The sequence below is a fragment of the Salvelinus alpinus genome, chromosome 16, assembly GCF_045679555.1.
Source record: "Salvelinus alpinus chromosome 16, SLU_Salpinus.1, whole genome shotgun sequence".
NCBI lineage: Eukaryota > Metazoa > Chordata > Actinopteri > Salmoniformes > Salmonidae > Salvelinus > Salvelinus alpinus.
The window spans coordinates 26,192,904-26,213,639 of record NC_092101.1 but is presented as its reverse complement, the minus strand read 5'-3'; the positions used below and the strand labels follow the sequence as shown (position 1 = coordinate 26,213,639).

The 20,736-nt window shown below is 43.1% G+C and overlaps 1 protein-coding gene across 1 annotated transcript; it reads right to left on the bottom strand.

Moving 5' to 3' along the window:
• Nucleotides 1–14,558: 14,558 nt before the first annotated feature.
• On the bottom strand, nt 14,559–20,736 carry LOC139541230 (coiled-coil domain-containing protein 190-like). Its single transcript, XM_071345640.1, has 4 exons — nt 20,504–20,736; nt 17,994–18,208; nt 17,744–17,876; nt 14,559–15,768 (listed from the first exon to the last, which is right to left on the bottom strand). Coding segments are annotated over exons 1-4 (873 nt in total). The 5' UTR covers nt 20,506–20,736; the 3' UTR covers nt 14,559–15,245.

Sequence of the window (20,736 nt, the reverse complement as noted above, 5' to 3'; positions counted from 1 at the left end):
CACACAACCCTCCATGTGTGTTACTCTCCAGTGTAGAGTCGGGTGTCTTCTCTATAAAGGCAGCCATGCCCTCGTGTCGGGATCAGCTGGAGAAAGAGACATGATATACCACTACAGTTTGACCACAGACAATGTAAATGGGAATTTTACCAGTTGATCTCTTACCCTGGCTTAGCACATCCTCTCTGGCCATCCCTGATGTGACGTCCACCTGAGAGATACAGACCCACACAGACAGGTTACAGACATACTTGCCACTAGCACACAGAGACACGTTTTATCATTCAAATACACATAGATAATGAACGGGTGTGAGAGCTGGGATGTGTGTGACTGATGATTAATTGATCAATCGATTATTAGACCATTTAGAACACAAGGTTGTGTTGAGAAGCTGATGTACCTCCATGCCTCTGTTCAGAGCCTCCTTGGCCATCCTCACAGCGATGGGGGCCTGGAGAGAGACCACACTGGGGGTGAGAACGAAGGACCACATAAATGCTCGTGTGATGACACGTAACCATTTGTGAGAAATAGGTTCTAAGAAGGTTCGCCGGCTCCCTGTGGGAGAACCCTTTTTCTGAGTCTACAGTGCCTTCAGAAAGTATTTACACCGCTTATTCCAAAAATGTTTGCGTTACAGCCTGAATTCAAAATAGATGAAAGATGTTTTTCTCACTCATCTAAACATAATACCCCATAATGACAAAGTGAAAACATATTTAGAAATGTTAGCAAATGTATAAAAAGAAATATAGAAATATCTCATTTACATAAGTATTCACACCCGAGACAATACTTTGGTGGTGATTACAGCTTTGAGTCATCTTGGGTATGTCTGTATCAGCTTGGGACATCTGGATTTAGGGATTTTCTCCCATTCTTCCTTAACGATTTTCTCAAACTCTTAAATTAGATGGGGAGCGGCAGTGAACAGCAATCTTCAAGTCTTTCCACAGATTTTCAAATGGAATTCAAGTCTGGGCTTTAGCTGGGCCACAATGATTTTCACATTCTTGTTCTGAAGCCATTCCAGCGTTGGTTTGGCTGTATACTTGGGGTCATTGTCCTGTTGGAAAGTAAATCTATGCCTCCAGTCTAAGGTCTTTTGCACTCTGAAGCAGGTTCTCATCAAGGATTTGCCCATATTTGGCTCCATTCATTGTTCCCTCTATCCTTACCAGTCTCCCAGTCCCTGCCGATGAAAAGCATCCCCATAGCATGATGCTGCCACCACCATGCTTCACGGTATGGATGGTGTTAGATGGGTGATGAGCTGTGCCTGGTTTTCTCCAGACATATCACTTTGCATTCAGGCCAAATAGTGTAGTTCTGTCAGAGTAGTCATTGGGTTCTTGGTGACCTACCTGACCAAGGTCCTTCTTGCCCGGTTTCTCAGTTTGGTCGGACGGCCAGCTCTTGGCAGAGTCTGGGTAGTTTGATATTTTTTCCCAATGATGGAGACAACTGTGCTCTTAGAAACTTTCAACACTCTATAAATGGTTTTATACCCTTCCCCAGATATATGCCTCATCACAATTCTATCTCGGAGATTTATGGACAGTTCCTTGGACTTCATGGTATAGTTTCTGCTCTGACATGCACAGGTGTGTTTCTTTCTAAAACATGTCCAAACAATTGAATTGGCCACATGACTCCAAGTTGTAGTGACATCTCAAGGATGATCAAAGGAAAATGGATGCACCAGAGCTCAATTTGGAGTGTCATAGCAAAGGCGTGTGAATACATATGTAAATGAGATCTGTATTTAAATTTTACAAACATTTGCAAACATTTCTAAAAACATGTTTTCACTTTGCCATTATTGGGTATTGTGTGTAGATTGATGAAATAAAATATATTTAATCAATTTTGAATTCAGGCTGTAACAACAAAATGTGGAATAAGTCAAGGGGTAGGAATACTTTCTGAAGGCACTGTATGCATACAAACGGCAAGACTTTAGCAAGCAGGTTACTCCGGTTCAAACCTGGGAGTATTTCTGTTAGTAATCAATTATTTTTGTGGGTAATAACTCATTCTGTTTTGCTGGGCCTGGCTCCCCAGTATGTGCCAGGCCCAGTGGGTGCCCTCCCTGGCCCACCCATGGCTGCACCCCTGCCCAGTCATGTGAAATCCATAGATTAGGGCCAAATATATTTATTTCAGTAGACTGATTTCCTTATATGAACTGTAAAATCTTTGAAATTGCTGCATGTTGCGTTTATATTTTTTCTCAGTATAGCCGTCAATCACTGTGGAATGGAGAAAACAATGAGTATGGTTTTTCGTCCTAAAACATCCTCAGATACATAAATATGTCCTCCAAGCTGTGCAACTGCAAATAACTGGTTTGTGTGTGCATATGTTATTTGTGGACTGTTTCTCCACTTGACTGCCGAGGTGCCCCTGTCAACTGCTGGCATCTGAGATGGAGTGAGAGAAACTTGGAGCGACAGATGCCTGGAGAGGAGGAGAAGGGCACTGGCGTATCACACACCCCTGCAATTTTGCCATAGCAGGAAATTAACTCTAAAACATCTATATTTTCTCTCAGCCGCTTGGCAAAATGTGTCAAAAAGCATGAGATTAGCTATAGAAGAGTTGTTTTTTTTGCCATATTAGCATTGATATTAAATCAGTCAAAACACATCAAAACAAGACATGGTATCAAGAACAAGATACAACTAGCTGGAACCAGCCGAATATGATTCCCCTCATGACAGCTTCATGTCCTTGTTGCTAGCCAACTGACTATCCAGAGTCATTATTATGAGCCGTCCTCCTCTCAGCAGCCTCCACTGCATCTCCCGTGTATTAGTGTGTGTGTATGCGTGCGTCTAACCTGTGGTAGTATCTCTCTAGCCAGACTCAATGCCTATCAATAGGCAGCGTCTCCATCTGGGTTCTACTCTGTAGCTCTGTTGACCAGTCCGATGTCCACAGCCCTCTGTCCCTCCACTCACCTACCAGTGAAGATCAGCTCTTTAGCCAGGGCAAAGCCCACCTCTCTGAGGGGACGCTGACTGCCCCCTACAGTAGAGAGGAGGTAGGGAGCGAGAATGAGGCTGAACTCCCGGGTGGCGCAGTTGTCTAGGGCACTGCATCGCAGTGCTAGCTGCGCCACCAGAGTCTCTGGGTTCGCGCCCAGGCTCTGTCGCAGCCGGCCGCAACCGGGAGATCCGTGGGGCGACGCACAATTGGCATAGCGTCGTCCGGGTTAGGGAGGGTTTGGCCGGTAGGGATATCCTTGTCTCTACACATTTTGCCATGACTTACGCCATGTTAATATATCAGAGTGAGTGACTAATAAAATCAGGTGCCGCTCTAGAATCTCCCATAAGTGCTCAATTGGGTTGAGATCTGGTGACAGACTCCCATGGCTTACATTGTTTTCATGCTCATCAAACCATTCAGTGACCACTCATGCCCTGTGGATCGGGGCATTGTCATCCTCTGCCATGACAGCATTTTATACATAACCTTCAGCATGACGGGATGTTAATTGCTAAATTAACTCAGGAGCCACACCTGTGTGTCAATATAATTTGTATCCCTCATTTACTCAAGCGTTCCCATTATTTTGGCAGTTACCTGTATTTAGACTGATATGTATGTGTGTAACTCAGATGCTACAGAATATAAATGTAATATACTGTACATAAGAATCAGTGGAGGCTGCTGAGGGGAGGACAGCTCATAATAATGGCTGAAATGGAGTCAATGGAGTTGTATCAACCACATGGAAACCACACCTTTGATGTGTTTGATACCATTCTTTGACTCCATTGGAGCCATTATGAGCCATCCTCCCCTAAGCAGCCTCCACTAATAAAAATAATATCCATGAAGTTGTTTCTCACAGATCTTGTGTAGTTACCACAACCACACATTACTCTGCATGGCTAGCCCCTCTCAGCTTGACTTGCTTGTTATGGGGTAAATTATGTACATGAATAGCCTCTTTTTAAGTCAGTGACAATGCAGGGAGCCAGTATAGGCCTATTACGTTTTAATACAGTGCACTGGGTGTATGTGGACAGAGACTCATTATTCTCCTCTTGACACATCTTGTTGTCGTGGCTCCCTAGGAACCTACCTTGTTCTACGGAAGAAGGCTGATAAGGAGGGTAAATATGTCCCTGAGACCAGCAACCATATCATCACAAGCTCCGATCAAGATAAGTAATAGGTCTCTGACAAAGTCGTGAAAGTTTAAAAAACTATTTAAGAAACTGACCACCAATGCCCTGGAGGATCCTACTTATAAGCAGGGTTTTGCTATTGTCCTACTTGGCACATCCTTTAAATTTGGTTTACTCAACACATCATGAGGGGGTATTTCCCTGCCTTAAGTGTCCGGGTCTGTCAATTCCTGCTACCACCTTTGCGTATTTGTAAGAAATGTACACTTACTTGAATCCTAACCTTATATAATATTGCACTACTCCACAGTCCACAATAGCCTAGAGCAGTGTGGATTGATTCTACCCAAATTCCCTTGACACTGACACATTTAATATTTCATTACGATCACCATTAGCCGTTGCTAAAGCAGCAGCTAAGGGAAACGGGTATACCTAGTACAGTTGTGGCCAAAAGTTTTGAGAATAACACAAATATTAATTTTCACAAAATCTGCTGCCTCAGTGTCTTTATACATTTTTGTCAGATGTTACTATGGAATACTGAAGTATAATTACAAGCATTTCATAAGTGTCAAAGGATTGTATTGACAATTACATGAAGTTGATGCAAAGAGTCAATATTTGCAGTGTTGACCCTTTTTTTTCAAGACCTCTGCAATCCGCCCTGGCATGCTGTCAATTAACTTCTGGGCCACATCCTGACTGATGGCAGCCCATTCTTGCATAATCAATGCTTGGAGTTTGTCAGAATTTGTGGGTTTTTGTTTGTTCACCCGCCTCTTGAGGATTGACCACAAGTTCTCAATGGGATTAAGGTCTGGGGAGTTTCCTGGCCATGGACCCAAAATATCGATGTTTTGTTCCCCGAGCCACTTAGTTATCACTTTTGCCTTATGGCAAGGTGCTCCATCATGCTGGAAAAGGCATTGTTCGTCACCAAACTGTTCCTGGATGGTTGGGAGAAGTTGCTCTCGGAGGATGTATTGGTACCATTCTTTATTCATGGCTGTGTTCTTAGGCAAAAATGTGAGTGAGCCAAATCCCTTGGCTGAGAAGCAACCCCACCTTTTGCAGAATATCAGTATATCCCTGATGTTTCTCCTGGAGAGAAGTGGCTTCTTTGCTGCCCTTCTTGACACCAGGCCATCCTCCAAAAGTATTTGCCTCACTGTGCGTGCAGATGCACTCACATCTGCCTTCTGCCATTCCTGAGCAAGCTCTGTACTGGTGGTGCCCCAATCCTGCAGCTGAATCAACTTTAGGAGACGGTCCTAGCGGTTGCTGAACTTTCTTTGGCGCCCTGAAGCCTTCTTCACAACAATTGAACCACTCTCCTTGAAGTTATTGATGTTCCGGTAAATGGTTGATTTAGGTGCAATCTTACTGGCAGCAATATCCTTGCCTGTGAAGCCCTTTTTGTGCAAAGCAATGATGACGGCACGTGTTTCCTTGCAGGTAACCATGGTTGACAGAGGAAGAACAATGATTCCAAGCACCACCCTCCTTTTGAAGCTTCCAGTCTGTTATTCGAACTCAATCAGCATGACAGAGTGATCTCCAGCCTTGTCCTCGACAACACTCACACCTGTGTTAACGAGAGAATCACTGACATGATGTCAGCTGGTCATTTTGTGGCAGGGCTGAAATGTTTTTTGGGGATTCAGTTAATTTGCAGGGCAAAGAACAATTCATCTGATCACTCTTCATAACATTCTGGAGTATATGCAAATTGCCATCATACAAACTGAGGCAGCAGACTTTGTGAAAATTTATATTTATGTCATTCTCAAAACTTTTGGCCACGACTGTACAATTAAATGCATTCAAGTGAAATGTTTCTTCCACATTTAACCCAACCCCTCTAGGCTACTCTTGACATAATACAGAACCAATAGGCAAGAACAGCTCAAGGATAGAACTACATACATTAAATAACAAAAAAAGGTCCTGTACTAACAAAACACTTGAGCGAAACAGACACATTATACTCTAAGCCTACATTCATATACAGAACAAAAATACAAATCGCAACCATTTAAGACTTTACTGAGTTACAGTTTATGTAACGAAATAAAGTCATAAGGCCCTAATCAATGGTTTTCACATGACTGGGAATACAGATATGGATCGGTTGGTCACAGACACCTTATAAAATAAATAAAAAATAATAAAAAGGTAGGGGCGTGGATCTGAAGGTGGCTGGTCTCAGACGATCCAGCAGGTGAAGAAGTCGGATGTGGAGATCCTGGGCTGGCATGGTTGCACGTGGTCTGCATTTGTGAGGCCGGTTAGACGTAATTCCCAAATTCAAATTCCAAATTCCCTGAAACAATGTTGGTAAAGAAATTAACATTAAATTCTCTGTCAACAGCTCTGGTGGACATTCCTGCAGTCAGCATGCACACTCCCTGAAAACTTGAGACATCTGTGGCATTGTGTTGTGACAGAACTGCACATTTTAAAGTGGCATTTTGTCCTCAGCACAAGGTGCACCTATGTATTGATCATGCTGTTTAATCAGCTTCTTGCTATGCCACACCTGTCAGGTGGATGATTTATCTTGGCAAAGCTTTATTACATTTTTCCATACGCACAAAAAGCTTATTTCAATAAAACTTTGTACACACGATTTTTGTGCGTATGGAACAATTTTTTTCAGCTCATGAAACATGGGACCAACACTTTACATGTTGCGTTCATAGAATATAAAACATAAGTGACAGTACAAAACCACAATTCCATAAAACTCAGTCTATATGGTCTGAACTAGTGCAAGCTTGTCAACAAATAAAATAAAACCAAACTTAAATATGGTGTTCATTCATTAATACTAGAGTGTAAAGTTTACATTTGAGACCTGATGTTTTAGAAGTTAGAAAATTGTGTACCACATGGTATGTAGGATATGATGCCATTCTGGATTTAGAATAGGGAAAGTCAGATTCAAATTGTACTCAGTGATATGATGTCTAACTGATGTGCACATCCCTCAAAAGATCAGCGATGAATTTCTCACTGGAGTGATAGAAAAAAACTCAAAAAAACTCATCAATAAAACAGAGTTAACCCCTATCGATTGAAATGCACCAAGAGACACTTATCAATGTATGACTTGACTATCAAATATCCTATAGATGCCAATGAGTGTGACATCTGCTGGTCTATAAGATTGATAATAACAAAGTAAAAATGTACAAAGAATAGCATATTCAGTCTTCTAGACCTTTTCCTCAAATACGTTCTGCAAATTGAAAGAAATGTTGGCTTTGTTTAAAACACTTCACATTTAAGATTGAAGGAAGTTTTGGTTAAAAACAAGACCATTGAAATGGGATTAAAATCACCTCTGGCATTTTACGCTGAATATCATGCATAGATAGAGGTGTAGTAGAACCTCTCACCTTTGCGTCCTTAGGGAGATCATATTGTGGGCTAATAATGGGTACCAGACAGGCTAAGGTCAGGAACACATTTCAGTCTTGTGTTAAATGGGCTGCTCCACCAACACACACCGGAAGATAAAAACAATAAAATGATAGCTTGGAAATCAAATGCACATCCCTCATGCTTAAATGTTTTGACAGCATTGCAATTATTTAACATTTCAGATGACAGAATTCCTCAGAGATTGGGATGTGCCTGAGTAAATCAAAAAGAAAGCAACTGAAATGGGACTGATTATCACATTTTAGGGAAGACCCAGATGCAGACAGTGTCAAAGTAACAAACGTTTATTACTAGAACACGGGGCAGGCAAAACGACAGGTCAAGGGCAGGCAGAGGTAAGTAATCCAGATCAGAGTCCAAAAGGTACAGAACGACAGGCAGTCGCAGTCTCAGGGTCAGGGCAGGCAGAATGGTCAAAACTAGAAAACAGGAACTAGAAACAGACTGGAGTAAGGGGGGAAAACACTGGTAGGCTTGACGAACAAAACAAACTGGCAACTGACAGAGAACACAGGTATAAATACATAGGGGATAAAGAGAGAAGATGGGAGACAACTGGTGGGGGGTGGAGACAAGCACGAAGACAGGTGAAAGATCAGGGTGTGACACTGATAAGGACCTCATACTTTACTCTGACTGAGCACATACAGTACTCCGTTATTCATAGCTGATGAAAGGCTTGGTGAATACAAGTTGACAAATTCAATCAGGAATGATTGTACTAGAATACATTAGATAAGTGGAACTAAACTCAGCAAAAAAAGAAACGTCCTCTCACTGTCAACTGCGTTTATTTTCTGCAAACTTAACATATGTTCATACAAATATTTACACAAGATTCAACAACAGACAAACTGAACAAATTCCACAGACATGTGACTAACAGAAATTGAATAATGTGTCCCTGAACGGGGGGGGGGGGGGTCAAAATCAAAAGTAACAGTCAGTATCTGGTGTGGCCACCAGCTGCATTAAGTACTGCAGTGCATCTCCTCCTCATGGACTGCACCAGATTTGCCCGTTCTTGCTGTGAGATGTTACCCCACTCTTTCACCAAGGCACCTGCAAGTTCCCGGACATTTCTGGGGGGAATGGCCCTAGCCCTCACCCTCAGATCTAACAGGTTCCAGACATGCTCAATGGGATTGAGATCCGGGCTCTTCGCTGGCCATGGCAGAACACTGACATTCCGGTCTTGCAGGAAATCACGCACAGAATGAGCAGTATGGCTGGTGGCATTGTCATGCTGGAGGGTCATGTCAGGATGAGCCTGCGGGAAGGGTACCACACGAGGGAGGAGGATGTCTTCCCTGTAACGCACAGCATTGAGATTGCCTGCAATGACAACAAGCTCGGTCCAATGATGCTGTGACACACCGCCCCAGACCATGACGGACCCTCCACCTCCAAATCGATCCCTCTCCAGAGTACAGGCCTCGGTGTAACGCTAATTAATTCGACAATAAATACGAATCCAACCATCACCCCTGGTGAGACAAAACCGCAACTCGTCAGTGAAGAGCACTTTTTGCCAGTCCTGTCTGGTCCAGCGATGGTGGGTTTGTGCCCATAGGTGACGTTGTTGCCGGTGATGTCTGGTGAGGACCTGCCTTACAACAGGCCTACAAGCCCTCAGTCCAGCCTCTCTCAGCCTATTGCGAACAGTCTGAGCACTGATGGAGGGATTGTGCGTTCCTGGTGTAACTCGGGCAGTTGTTGTTGCCATCCTGTACCTGTCCCGCAGGTGTCATGTTCGGATGTACCGATCCTATGCAGGTGTTGTTACACGTGGTCTGCCACTGCGAGGACGATCAGCTGTTCGTCCTGTCTCCCTGTAGCGCTGTCTTAGGCGTCTCACAGTACGGACATGGTAATAAATTGCCCTGGCCACATCTGCAGTCCTCATGCCTCCTTGCAGCATGCCTAAGGCACATTCACGCAGATGAGCAGGGACCCTGGGCATCTTTATTTTAGTATTTTTCAGAGTCAGTAGAAAAGCCTCTTTAGTGTTCTAAGTTTTCATAACTGTGACCTTAATTGCCTACCGTCTGTAAGCGGTTAGTGTCTTAACGACCGTTCCACAGGTGCATGTTCATTAATTGTTTATGGTTCATTGAACAAGCATGGGAAACAGTGTTTAAACCCTTTACAATGAAACTCTGTGAAGTTATTTGGATTTTTACGAATTATCCTGAAAAAGGGACGTTTCTTTTTTTTCTGAGTTTAGCTGGGTGGAACACTGGTCAATAAAGACACTTATCAATGTAAGAATTGACTATCGAATATCCAATAGATGATATACCTAATGTCTGTGAAAGGAATATTATTGCGTTGTAATTTTAGATTCACTCTGCTATTAGACAATTTCCTTGAATACTTACAAACATAAAATAGAGATGGGGAGTTATCTGTTGTCTGAGTGAGTCAAAAACAAGAACACTGAAATAGGATTTGGCCCGTACTCAGAGTCTCAGCGGTAGGAGTGCTGATCCTAGCGTCTCAGAAGGGGGGCTAATCCTACTCCAGCACTCCTACGCTTTACATATACGTGCCCTGGTACTTTACTTTCAACATATAATATGTCATGCATTGTGATACAGTTGTAGTAGAGTCTCACAATTCACTGGGGTTCTCAGCCGATTCCATAATGAACATTGGTGTGAACACCACTAGTCAGCTCAGCCCAACTGGGGACACATGGATACAAGTTCAGAGTCATAGTTCAGTCTGACATTAAGTGAGCTGCTTGATACAGACAAGAAAATAATTATTATTATTGGTTGGCTCTCTGCTGTGTCTTTCTCATTCAAACACCCACATACACAGCCCCAGAGTAACACCCCCCCTCACTTCCATTACAATGGTTGGATTTTCAAATCCTTTCAAATTCTCAACCTCAGAAAATAAAAAACATTTGCAAGAACCAATCAAACCCGTTGCACAATTTCTGAGCGAATATTGCATGAACGGCCTAATTTCCAGGCTAGTGTGATTAAAGCTCTCCCTGCGCTGTGAGTCATGCGGGTCGCTTCAGCCAGGCTAGTCAGAGATGGGGGGTTCTGAATGTCAAACACAAGACAATTAAAATTACATTTGAAATGGGACAAATGCATAGTAATGCATAGTGATACAGGTGTAATGGTGTCACTCACCTTTGACTAGTGTCCCCATTGGCATATAATCAAAAGAGTTACTAGTCAGAATTGGACATTCGATTGTGCACTTTGTTCTGACATGTCACTGAACTCTGGTTCACTGCGCTGCCCAAGACATTCTGGGGAAACTCCTGGGTTCAGGGTCAGTTCAGTCTGTTGTTTAGTGGGCTGCTTCACCAAAACACAATTAACGCTTAAATGTTTAATTTAATTTGTGATTAATTTGATTATCTCTGTGATTGTTTGTACTAGACAGATCACCACAAAGATAAACCTAAAAGACCTGAACTTGAAACATAACTAATCAGTGATTTGACATAGACCAGCATACTTAATAACCACATAAATGTAAAAATTTGTAAATAAAGAAAAAAGTTGCTTCTCAAGCTTAAGTTTCGTTTTTGCATTTTTTACTTGTTTACACCAGCTTTAAAACAACAAAAAACACAATATTTTTGGTTATGGAAAATATATCTCACAATGGTTTAGATGGTACAATGATTCTCTACACTTGCTTGTTTTGTCACAAACTGAAATTAGGTGAACTATTAGAATTTTAGCAACCAGGAAATGGCAGAGAGATTGACAAAGTGCATCATTAATTCACAAGATCAAGATTATGATTTACAGTAGTCTACAAATACTTTTATGCCAACTACTCATCACCAACTAATTTCTTCCTCGAGATTAATCAAGATCAGCGGTTAATACTAAATAAAAAAAATATCAAAATAACCATTTTGTTTATCGCTAGCCGAGTCAGATAAAAAAATAACTTGTCGCCTTCGATTTATACCCTCTAATGGTTGTTTTTTCTATTTTCAGTTTTGTTTGTGTACTTTGTTTTTCAGATTATCAGGTTTATTATCGGGTTATTAATTTCCCCTAATCTAAATAACATGCATCCCTTTTCCCCATACTATCAAATGATTGTTGTAAATCACGTAACACCATGTTCTTCTAATAAATCACATGGCCAGAAGTGAGCAAAGTATCTCGGTATATAGGGCTGAAGATAGATGAAATGTCTTACCGGAATGGGCCTCTCCCTATAAACATTTTGTTCATAGCCTAGGTGTAGTTATATAATTACATATATAATTCATTTCATATAATCTCTGTGGGACTAGTAAAGATGAACAAATAACTTAACATTATTGTGGCATAAACCATTAATGATGTTTTCATCTGATTGTCAATCACTTAAAAAAAGTGCTCTCTAGGCTACCTGCGAATCTTCGTTCACTCACAAAATAATTCAAGCATCCAAATAGTGCACTGTGCACCCACAATTTGATGATGGGAAAGAGGCATCTTACAAAACCCCTAAACGTGTATTGTAATGGCATTCTGCGATTGTCATTAGGCGTACACTTGTAGTCTGAATTGATGCATCCACTGCTGTCCATGCACGTCTCGGTATGGGCCACTCATCTCCGCCTTGGCAAAGTGTTCTTGTCGAACGACAACATCATTTGAAGCGTATACCACTCGGTTTCAAGTCAATTCGCACATTTTCATGCCTTTGACATGGGGTAATGTTAATGGTGTTAAAGTCTATAGTTCTTGGCGTTTTGTGTAATTATTGTGATAGGCTCATGTTTTACCGTTAAGTTGCCGGGACGCTGTACCGGACCAGCTTACTATCACCCCTGTCGGTATGGAACTGTGTTTCAGCCTGGCTTATGGTGATAGGTTAGAGGTCACTGACCGGCAGTGCGAAGGTCACAGGCGAGCGCCAGCTCCAGACCCCCTCCAAGGGCGAAGCCATCCACCATGACAACCGTCGGTATGGGCAAAGTGGCTGCCATAGCAACGCAACACCCAGAGAGTAGAACACCATGTGGAGAGATCAGACAGATCTAGTTATTGTTACGAAACCAATAAATAGCCTGCTAATATATTTGATGTGCAGGCAATCTCAATGTTGTGCGTTACAGGGAAGACACACCCTCATGTGGTACCCTTCCTGCAGGCTCATCCTGTGCATAAATATAATATATTTGATGTGCATAAATGTGAGAAATAAGCGTAAGCGACCAGGTGTTGAATGTACATGTACTAAGGAGACTGCCAGCTCCTTTTTGACCTCTTAATCGGCCAGTCCAAGCGGATTATTATTTGTTCAGATGGTGACGAAACTTAAATATGTACAAAAAAGAAAAATACCAAAGACATGCCCAAACACAAAACTCAAAAACAAACAGAAGGCCTCATGGCTGCCAAAGAAAAACCTGCAGCCTCTTGGCTTTTCCAGCTGGGACACAGACTGACAATCACCTTAATTGGCAGCACCTGATGTGCTTATCTTTTTTTTTTTTTATTCTCCCCAATTTCGTGGTATCCAATTGGTAGTAGTTACAGTCTTGTCTCATCGCTGCAACTCCCGTACGAACTCGGGAGAGGCGAAGGTCGAGAGCCATGCGTCTTCCGAAACACAACCCAACCTAGCCGCACTGCTTCTTGACACAACGCACATCCAACCCGGAAGCCAGCCACACCAATGTGTCGGAGGAAACACCGTACACCTGGCGACTTGGTCAGCGTGCACTGCGCCCGGCCCACCACAGGAGTCGCTAGTGCGCGATGAGACAAGGATATCCCTGCCGGCCAAGCCCTCCCTAACCCGGACAGCGCTGGGCCAATTGTGCGTCGCCCCATGGACCTCCCAGTCGCGGCCAGCTGCGACACAGCCTGGGCTCAAACCCAGAGTCTCTGGTGGCACAGATCACTGCACCACCCGGGAGGCCCCTGATGTGCTTATCAAAGCCTCCTGGCAGAGCACCGCCCTCGACCCGGTTGGTGCTGCCACCTGGGTGATGGAGTGTGGAAGTGTATCATGGCAGTGTGTTGCCTAACTATGTGCTAACACTAAACTACCCCCATATCATAACATTACATACTATGAGGATGGGGGTGAGATGTACTAGCATGAGAACAGGCTGAAGGCTGAACTAGACTGGGGGAAGCCCCTGGCCCACACACACACCACCCACAGATCTCAGTCAGGAGTGAGAGCAGTCAATGAACAAATAGATCGGAGTCAGGGTGGTTAATCTCAGCTCTCTCCTTCAGATCAGCTCCTATGTGAGACACACAGAAACAGAAGACATCACACACACGGGCGCGCGAACACACACACACACGCATATGCATTCATGCTACACCCACCATGTTCTGGTGCTACCAGTCTTATTATTATTGGTAAATAATGCACAATTTAAACACTTGTCCCCTAATACCCCAATGCCCAATACACATGGAAATATTAGACTATAAATTGGACTATAAATTGATGCTAAAATGTTTATTCTATTCTACTGAGCCGTTTGTATTTTTAGGTTTTATTATTTCTTATTGTTGTTGCATAGTCGAGAAGGAATCTGCAAGTAAGCATTTTGTTGGACTGTGTATACCATGTGTACCCTGTAGATACGACTAATAAAAGTTGAAAGTTGAAACTTTGAGCCTCCTAAATCGTACTCCAACCTGTTTGGTCACGCTCCTCTTCTTTTTCTCTCTTTTCATTGTTGGACGCACTCGTCGCCTTGGTTACTGACACAAAACACCGACTAAGCATAAAGCCTGAGTTGTCCATGGCTTAAAACAATAGATTTCATAGAAGATGAATAATACCACAGAACATAACTTTTTTTATATATAGGTCTATCATAACATTGTGATACTAAATATGCCTACATTATTCTTTAAAGTATTTATGGTCATTGATTGGCAATAAATGTAAACCAATATCTATAGCTGTCGCCAGGGGGCGTTCTCCTCACACACACACACACTACAGAGGCACTGATGCAACCACCTCATGGCCTCTATTTTATTACGATAAATCATGATTCATGAGCGAACAGTTTTAAACATTATACTTTACATACATTGAGAATTTCAATCAGGTACGTGATTTAACACAAAAGATATTATGGACTTTTACATTGAGCAGATCTCAAATGCTACATTCACAGATATACATTCACAGGGCGGCAGGGCCAGTAACCGAAAGGTTGCTGGATTGAATCTCCAAGGTAAAAATCAGTCGTTCTGCCCCTGAACAAGGCAGTTAACCCACTGTTCCCCGGTAGGCTGTCATTGTAAATAAGAATTTGTTCTTAACTGACTTGCCTAATTAAATAGAAATAGAAACACTGAATAAGATGCATTGTCAGTTTGGCACAGAACAGGTGCATCAGAGACCAAAGCCCTGTTCAGTATGACACAACGTAGTCCAAACATAGTAGGTTGGAATGGATCTAATGCTTATGGAGGTGTCCATGATATAACGGAAGTGGTTTGGTGAACCACGCTCGCATGATGAGTAACCTTGCCTGAGACCTGAAGACTTGCTGTAGCTCCCCGAGCAAATACTAAGGCTTTTGCTTAATGGACTAACACATGCGCAGAGGTCCCAGGTTAAAAGAAAAGTCACACACTACTAGCCACACTCACAGGATGTGTTCTGTCTTACAGGGTTACTCTCTTTTCAGAATCTGTGGATGGAACCTGTGTTGCCCCTGGCGAATATCTCAGTGATTGACAGCTCCCTCTCGCAGGGGGGTCGACCTCGGTAACGGATGTAGCGAGCTTTACGAGCCTCGGCCAGTGATTGGTTGAAATCAGGCAGGAGGTGGAGCGTTCTGGGCCGACCATCAGCAGCGAGGAAGTCGGAGGGGGGAGGAGGGAGAGGATAATACTCCTCTTTCTCTCTGTCTCTGTCTGTCCTCCCATTCTCTTCCTCCTTCTTTCGCGTTGCCCTCCCCTCTCTCCTCACATCTTCTCTCTCCCGCTCAGCTCTCCCCTCCGTCCCTTCCGCTTCCCCTCTATCCCCCAGCACAGTGCTGGTCAATTCTGCTGCAGGCTGCAGTTTGAGGTCTGGCAGGCAGAGTGGCGCCACTGAGCTCTCTGCCCCCTGTCTCTGTGGGTCTGCAGAGCTGCAGAGGAAGTCATGGACCCGAGCATGGAGTGCAGCCAGACCAGACACTCCCCCACACACAGCTTTCACTGACCTGAGACAATGAGGGGGGAAGACAGAGTGCGGGAGAGAGAGAGCGAGAGAGAAATAGAGATAATCAGTCAGACAACACACAAATGCATACACACGTACGCACGCACACACACACACAACAAACTATCAGTATCCACCTTGTGTCACCATGTTGTGACTCGGTGTCTGTTTATTGGCTATAACAAATGTTTTTGGACAACAAAACAATCATACCCAGACACACACACAAACAAACAAGGGGCCAGCTTTGTGGATTCAGTAAAATGCTGCATTGAACAACAGAGAAAGAGATAGAGGGAGGGAGAAAGAAAGAAATGGAACCAGGAAGGGGACTAATAAATCCACTAGAAGTTGGCAGAGGGATGCACATCATAAAAGAAAATGAGTTTAGAATCAGTCTGTTAAAAGAGCCAGCATGGATCCCTGCCAAGCCACAGCACAGAGAAAAACAGAGACACACACACACATCAGTGGAGAAGCAGTATCTGTATGTAGAGTAGTATAGAACAGTGTTTGTAAACCGCCCACATACACTAGTTAACAGTAAGAGAGGGGAAAGCCCAGCTGCCTACCAGTTAGAGAGAGGAGAAGGGGGTATGAAGCAGTAGAACATGCATAGATATGGGATATGAGCTATAATTGTGAATGTCTCTCAAACGCACACACACTAATTTCTCTCTCTCTCTCTCTCTCTCTCTCTCTCTCTCTCTCTCTCTCTCTCTCTCTCTCTCTCTCTCTCTCTCTCTCTCTCTCTCTCTCTCTCTCTCTCTCTCTCTCTCTCTCTCTCTCTCTCTCTCTCTCTCTCTCTCTCTCTCTCTCTCTCTCTCTCTCTCTCTCTCTCTCTCTCTCAAGAGGATGACAGTCAAACCCACAGTGACAGAGAGCTGTTTGTGTGTATCTCAGAGTGAGGTTTTAAGCGTCTCGTTATCTGCCCCCTTGATTAGCATAATTAACCAGTCCGCTTGCTTAGAACCCCCATCCTCCAATCAGCTCGTTGTGGGGGGGCGACGACGACGATACTTCACAAACACTCACGGAAACCACACACTCAAGCATACAGTCAGGCAGACAGACCATCACCCTATCCTCCCCACAAATGCACACAGAAATATCCTAATCCCACATACAGTGAAGTTACTTCACACACACACACACACACACACACACACACACACACACACACACACACACACACACACACACACACACACACACACACACACACACACACACACACACACACACACACAACCATCCCTTAGCCAACATCATGAGTAACTTTACATGTGTAGATATACAATAACAGTGCAAACACATGGATACAGTTCCTGCATGGAAGAACAGGGAGATGTACTGCAATCTTGGAAAACGTGCACATCCACTCATGGATCTAGCTGAGCAGCTGATTAGAATAATCAGGTGTGTTAGAGCAGGGATAGAACAAAATCATGCAGGAGGGTATAGCTCTCCTGAAGAAGGGTTGGCCATCTCCAGAGATAATTTGTTATCAGGGGTTTGATTAGTCAAAACTAACATTCTATACTTATTATTACTTGGCTTTTTCACAGCCACTAAAGTGAAATTAGCAAAGAAACTGAAAGGACAAGTACTAATGCCAAGGTTAACCATCTGGGCCAGGATTAGATTAGCCAAATGAAGGTCCTGTTATATAATCTAGCACTCCACAGATTAGCTTCATTCTTCTATGAACATGTTACATTAACCCTTTAACAAAAAGAGTCCCAGCTTCACTGTACAGTTGATAGTGTTGTGGTAGCTCTGTAATAAACTGTGGTAGAGCTGTAAGGCTGTCATCATAAAGAAATAAGCAAACTACACAGCAAAAACTTCATGCGGTTTCATCTCGTGAAGTAAAGCAATTGCCCTGTGTGGCTTTGAGCTGACGCAGTCTGCCTGAGACAGGAACCCACAGTGATTTAAACATGTTTGGTTTATCTCTGATGTGAAGAGCTCACCTGTGTTTCTTTGGGTCTCTGGTGGCCCGTGGGATTGTGGGTAGGGTAGTCCTGTAGGCCATGGAGAGTTGGGAGGGGTCAGGGTTGACAGGTCGTGACACCAGAGGGTGAAGGCTCCTCCTCCAGGGGTTACCTGGGGTCACACAGGTACACGTCAGCTCACACAAGCACGCACACATGCATGCACGCATGCACACACACACACACACATGCACACACACATACACACACACACAAGCATCTCTCTCACCGGTCCTGATGTTGAGCAGGTCTCTGTGTAGTCTTCGTTGTTCTGTGGTGAGTGTGTTGAGGTGGTAGCTCGTGGCCTGCTCCAGTCTCTGTAACCCCCCCTGCAGGCGAGCCTGAGCTCTGTGCTCCTCTCTCCTTTGGGCCTCGCTGCCCTGCCACAGCCCCCTGCCACCACCACCACCACCACCACCACGACGCATGGCTCTCTCACACCTCCTGACATACATAAATACATAGAGTTAGATACTGTCTGCTACTGTACAACTGAAAGATCGGATCACCTGGGTGACAACCTGCATCCCCACATCTGTCAGTCCAACAAATGAGCCATTACACTGAGACGTTCAAGGTGTTAATTTAGGATTTTTTTTGTACGATGTTTACATTTTTTGTAAGACTTTTTCTTTGCATTATATCTTGCCCAGACCCACCTGGCCAGACCCACATGCTCCCCCATCTCCAGCATCACTCAAACTGCACCATTTTGTTTCTCTCCATCACCCACGCACCTTCAACATTTAGATAATTAAGAATTTGACCTTTCCATTTTGTTAATGACAGAGGAATGGTTGATTTACAGTTTTTAAGTATACATTTTTTCAAGATGATTGACAAGACAAGTATCATCCAACCCATAGGGTATCTAACTGCACCCTCATATGCCATGTCTTGAAATATGCAGACAGACAGATTAAAAGTACATTTAGATTTTAATACTTATGACAGCCAACTTTATAACTCCGCCCATAACTTTTAGACTTTATAACATTCCCAGATGGCATGGATTATTGAGTCATTGTTAGTTTTACACTTGAGACATGACTCTGCCGTTGTGCTGTAGAATTTGTGAAATTTGTCTCTTGTATAATACATTTTATACATTAGTTTACAATGGATTAAACGTACATTTTCGTAAACTGTAATTTCGTTAGTTATGTTCCAACATTCCCTCCATCTTGTGCCAATATCAGTTATCTTTAAGTTGTGGTTCCAATAGTTTATATTTTTTTCTAAGAGATTTTCAGTTGGTTATGCTCTCTGCAAGGTTTTCTATATCTTACCTATCATATGAACATATTTTTCTGACTCAAATAGGATTCCCTCCAGATTGATCTGATGTCCAATGGGTCCAAGGTGTTGTATTGAATGTTTTTTTCTGCCTTGATGGTGTTTCCTGTATGTTTACCATTAGCTGCATCAATAACATCCCTGTTCAGGCCCTGGGGGCCTGGCTCCTATAGGTCTCTGTAGTTATGGACGGGCAAAACGTCAGGCCTGCCAATTAACACTATACTGTATGTGCCACTTCCATCAACGCCAGTTATACAGTTAGTCTATAATACAGTCTATACACTGTACGGAAGCATTAGATCTCATACAGTACCGTACAGAACGCCATTCATTTCATCTGTCTCTTTCATTCATGTCATTCGTCTCTTTTTATTCCTTTTCTCACGGCAGTTTTCCTTCTCTTATTTATGAATTACAGTCAGATCATGTTAAAACATGCTTTACACTCATCCTATATTATGTATGGTTGCATGTAACACCCAAGTAAACACACAGACACATCCCCATCACTGACATAGTTCCAAACACAGAGCGTGTGTATTTGTTCTCTCTACATTAGCAAAAAAGCTGTAGTAGGACACAATAATCTCTATCTCTCTGCTTCTATTAGCTCCAGTGGGCTGGAATGAACCCTGCACAAGGCAGAGGAGGAGAATCTGCTTAGAAAGAGCTGAGTTCCTGGCATAAATTCCCTTTTGTATCAACAGCGGCCATAATTCACCATCAACAGGCGTAATGAGAGAGCAGAGGCAGTCATTAGCTTTGAGTGACCGGCTATGACAAGCAATTTAGTCTCATACACTGTCTGGGCACCTGCAGGAGAGGAGAAATTAGCATTTTAAATTGTGATAATTATGGCAGAGAGGCAGTGGAGATGTTCATATTCTTTCAATTCGCTTACCGATGGTTGTCTCTCTCTCTCTCTCTCTCTCTCTCACACACACACACAAAGCGGTTCTACAGGCTGCTGTAGTATTGTAGAACATTATGCTGGACTCCCACGCCTCGATCTGGGTTCTACCAGAGAGCTAGAGCAGGATACAACTGGAGAGCACTTACAGGAATAGGCTACACTTCAAACTTTCACATCACACAGAATCGAACTCTTACATTACACCATCAAGCACAAGCATAAAAAAACGATGTTACCATTTAGAAATGATTTCAATTATACACGGTGTAGGCTTTGATAAATCAAATGTACACTACGTGAGGGATTTGCCCAAATAGAAAGTGCGCGCCACTGCGCGGATCCTTCAAAATGTACCGGATATAATGTACCCATCAGTCAGGCGATCCAAAAAGTAAGATATAACACACAGCACAATTGTCAATAACTCTCCACCATACTCACATATGTTGCTGTTGGAAATAAAACGTTTGTTACAAAACCACAAGGAAAGAAAATAACAAAGGAGGATTTCACTCTGTAAAACTCACATGATAACTTCCTTGAGGGCAGATTGTGCCAGTAGAAAATTACAATGTTTCTGTATCCATAACAGATGATACACACGATAGTAGTGTATATTCCGGAATTACTGTAAAATAGCTGCGTTTTGTTTTATGATATATAGACCTAGTTTATGAAAGAACCATGTCCGATAGAATGTCAGTATTTCTGCGGGGAGAACGAGGATTTCTCCCGCACCCTGTACCAACCATGATGTAAC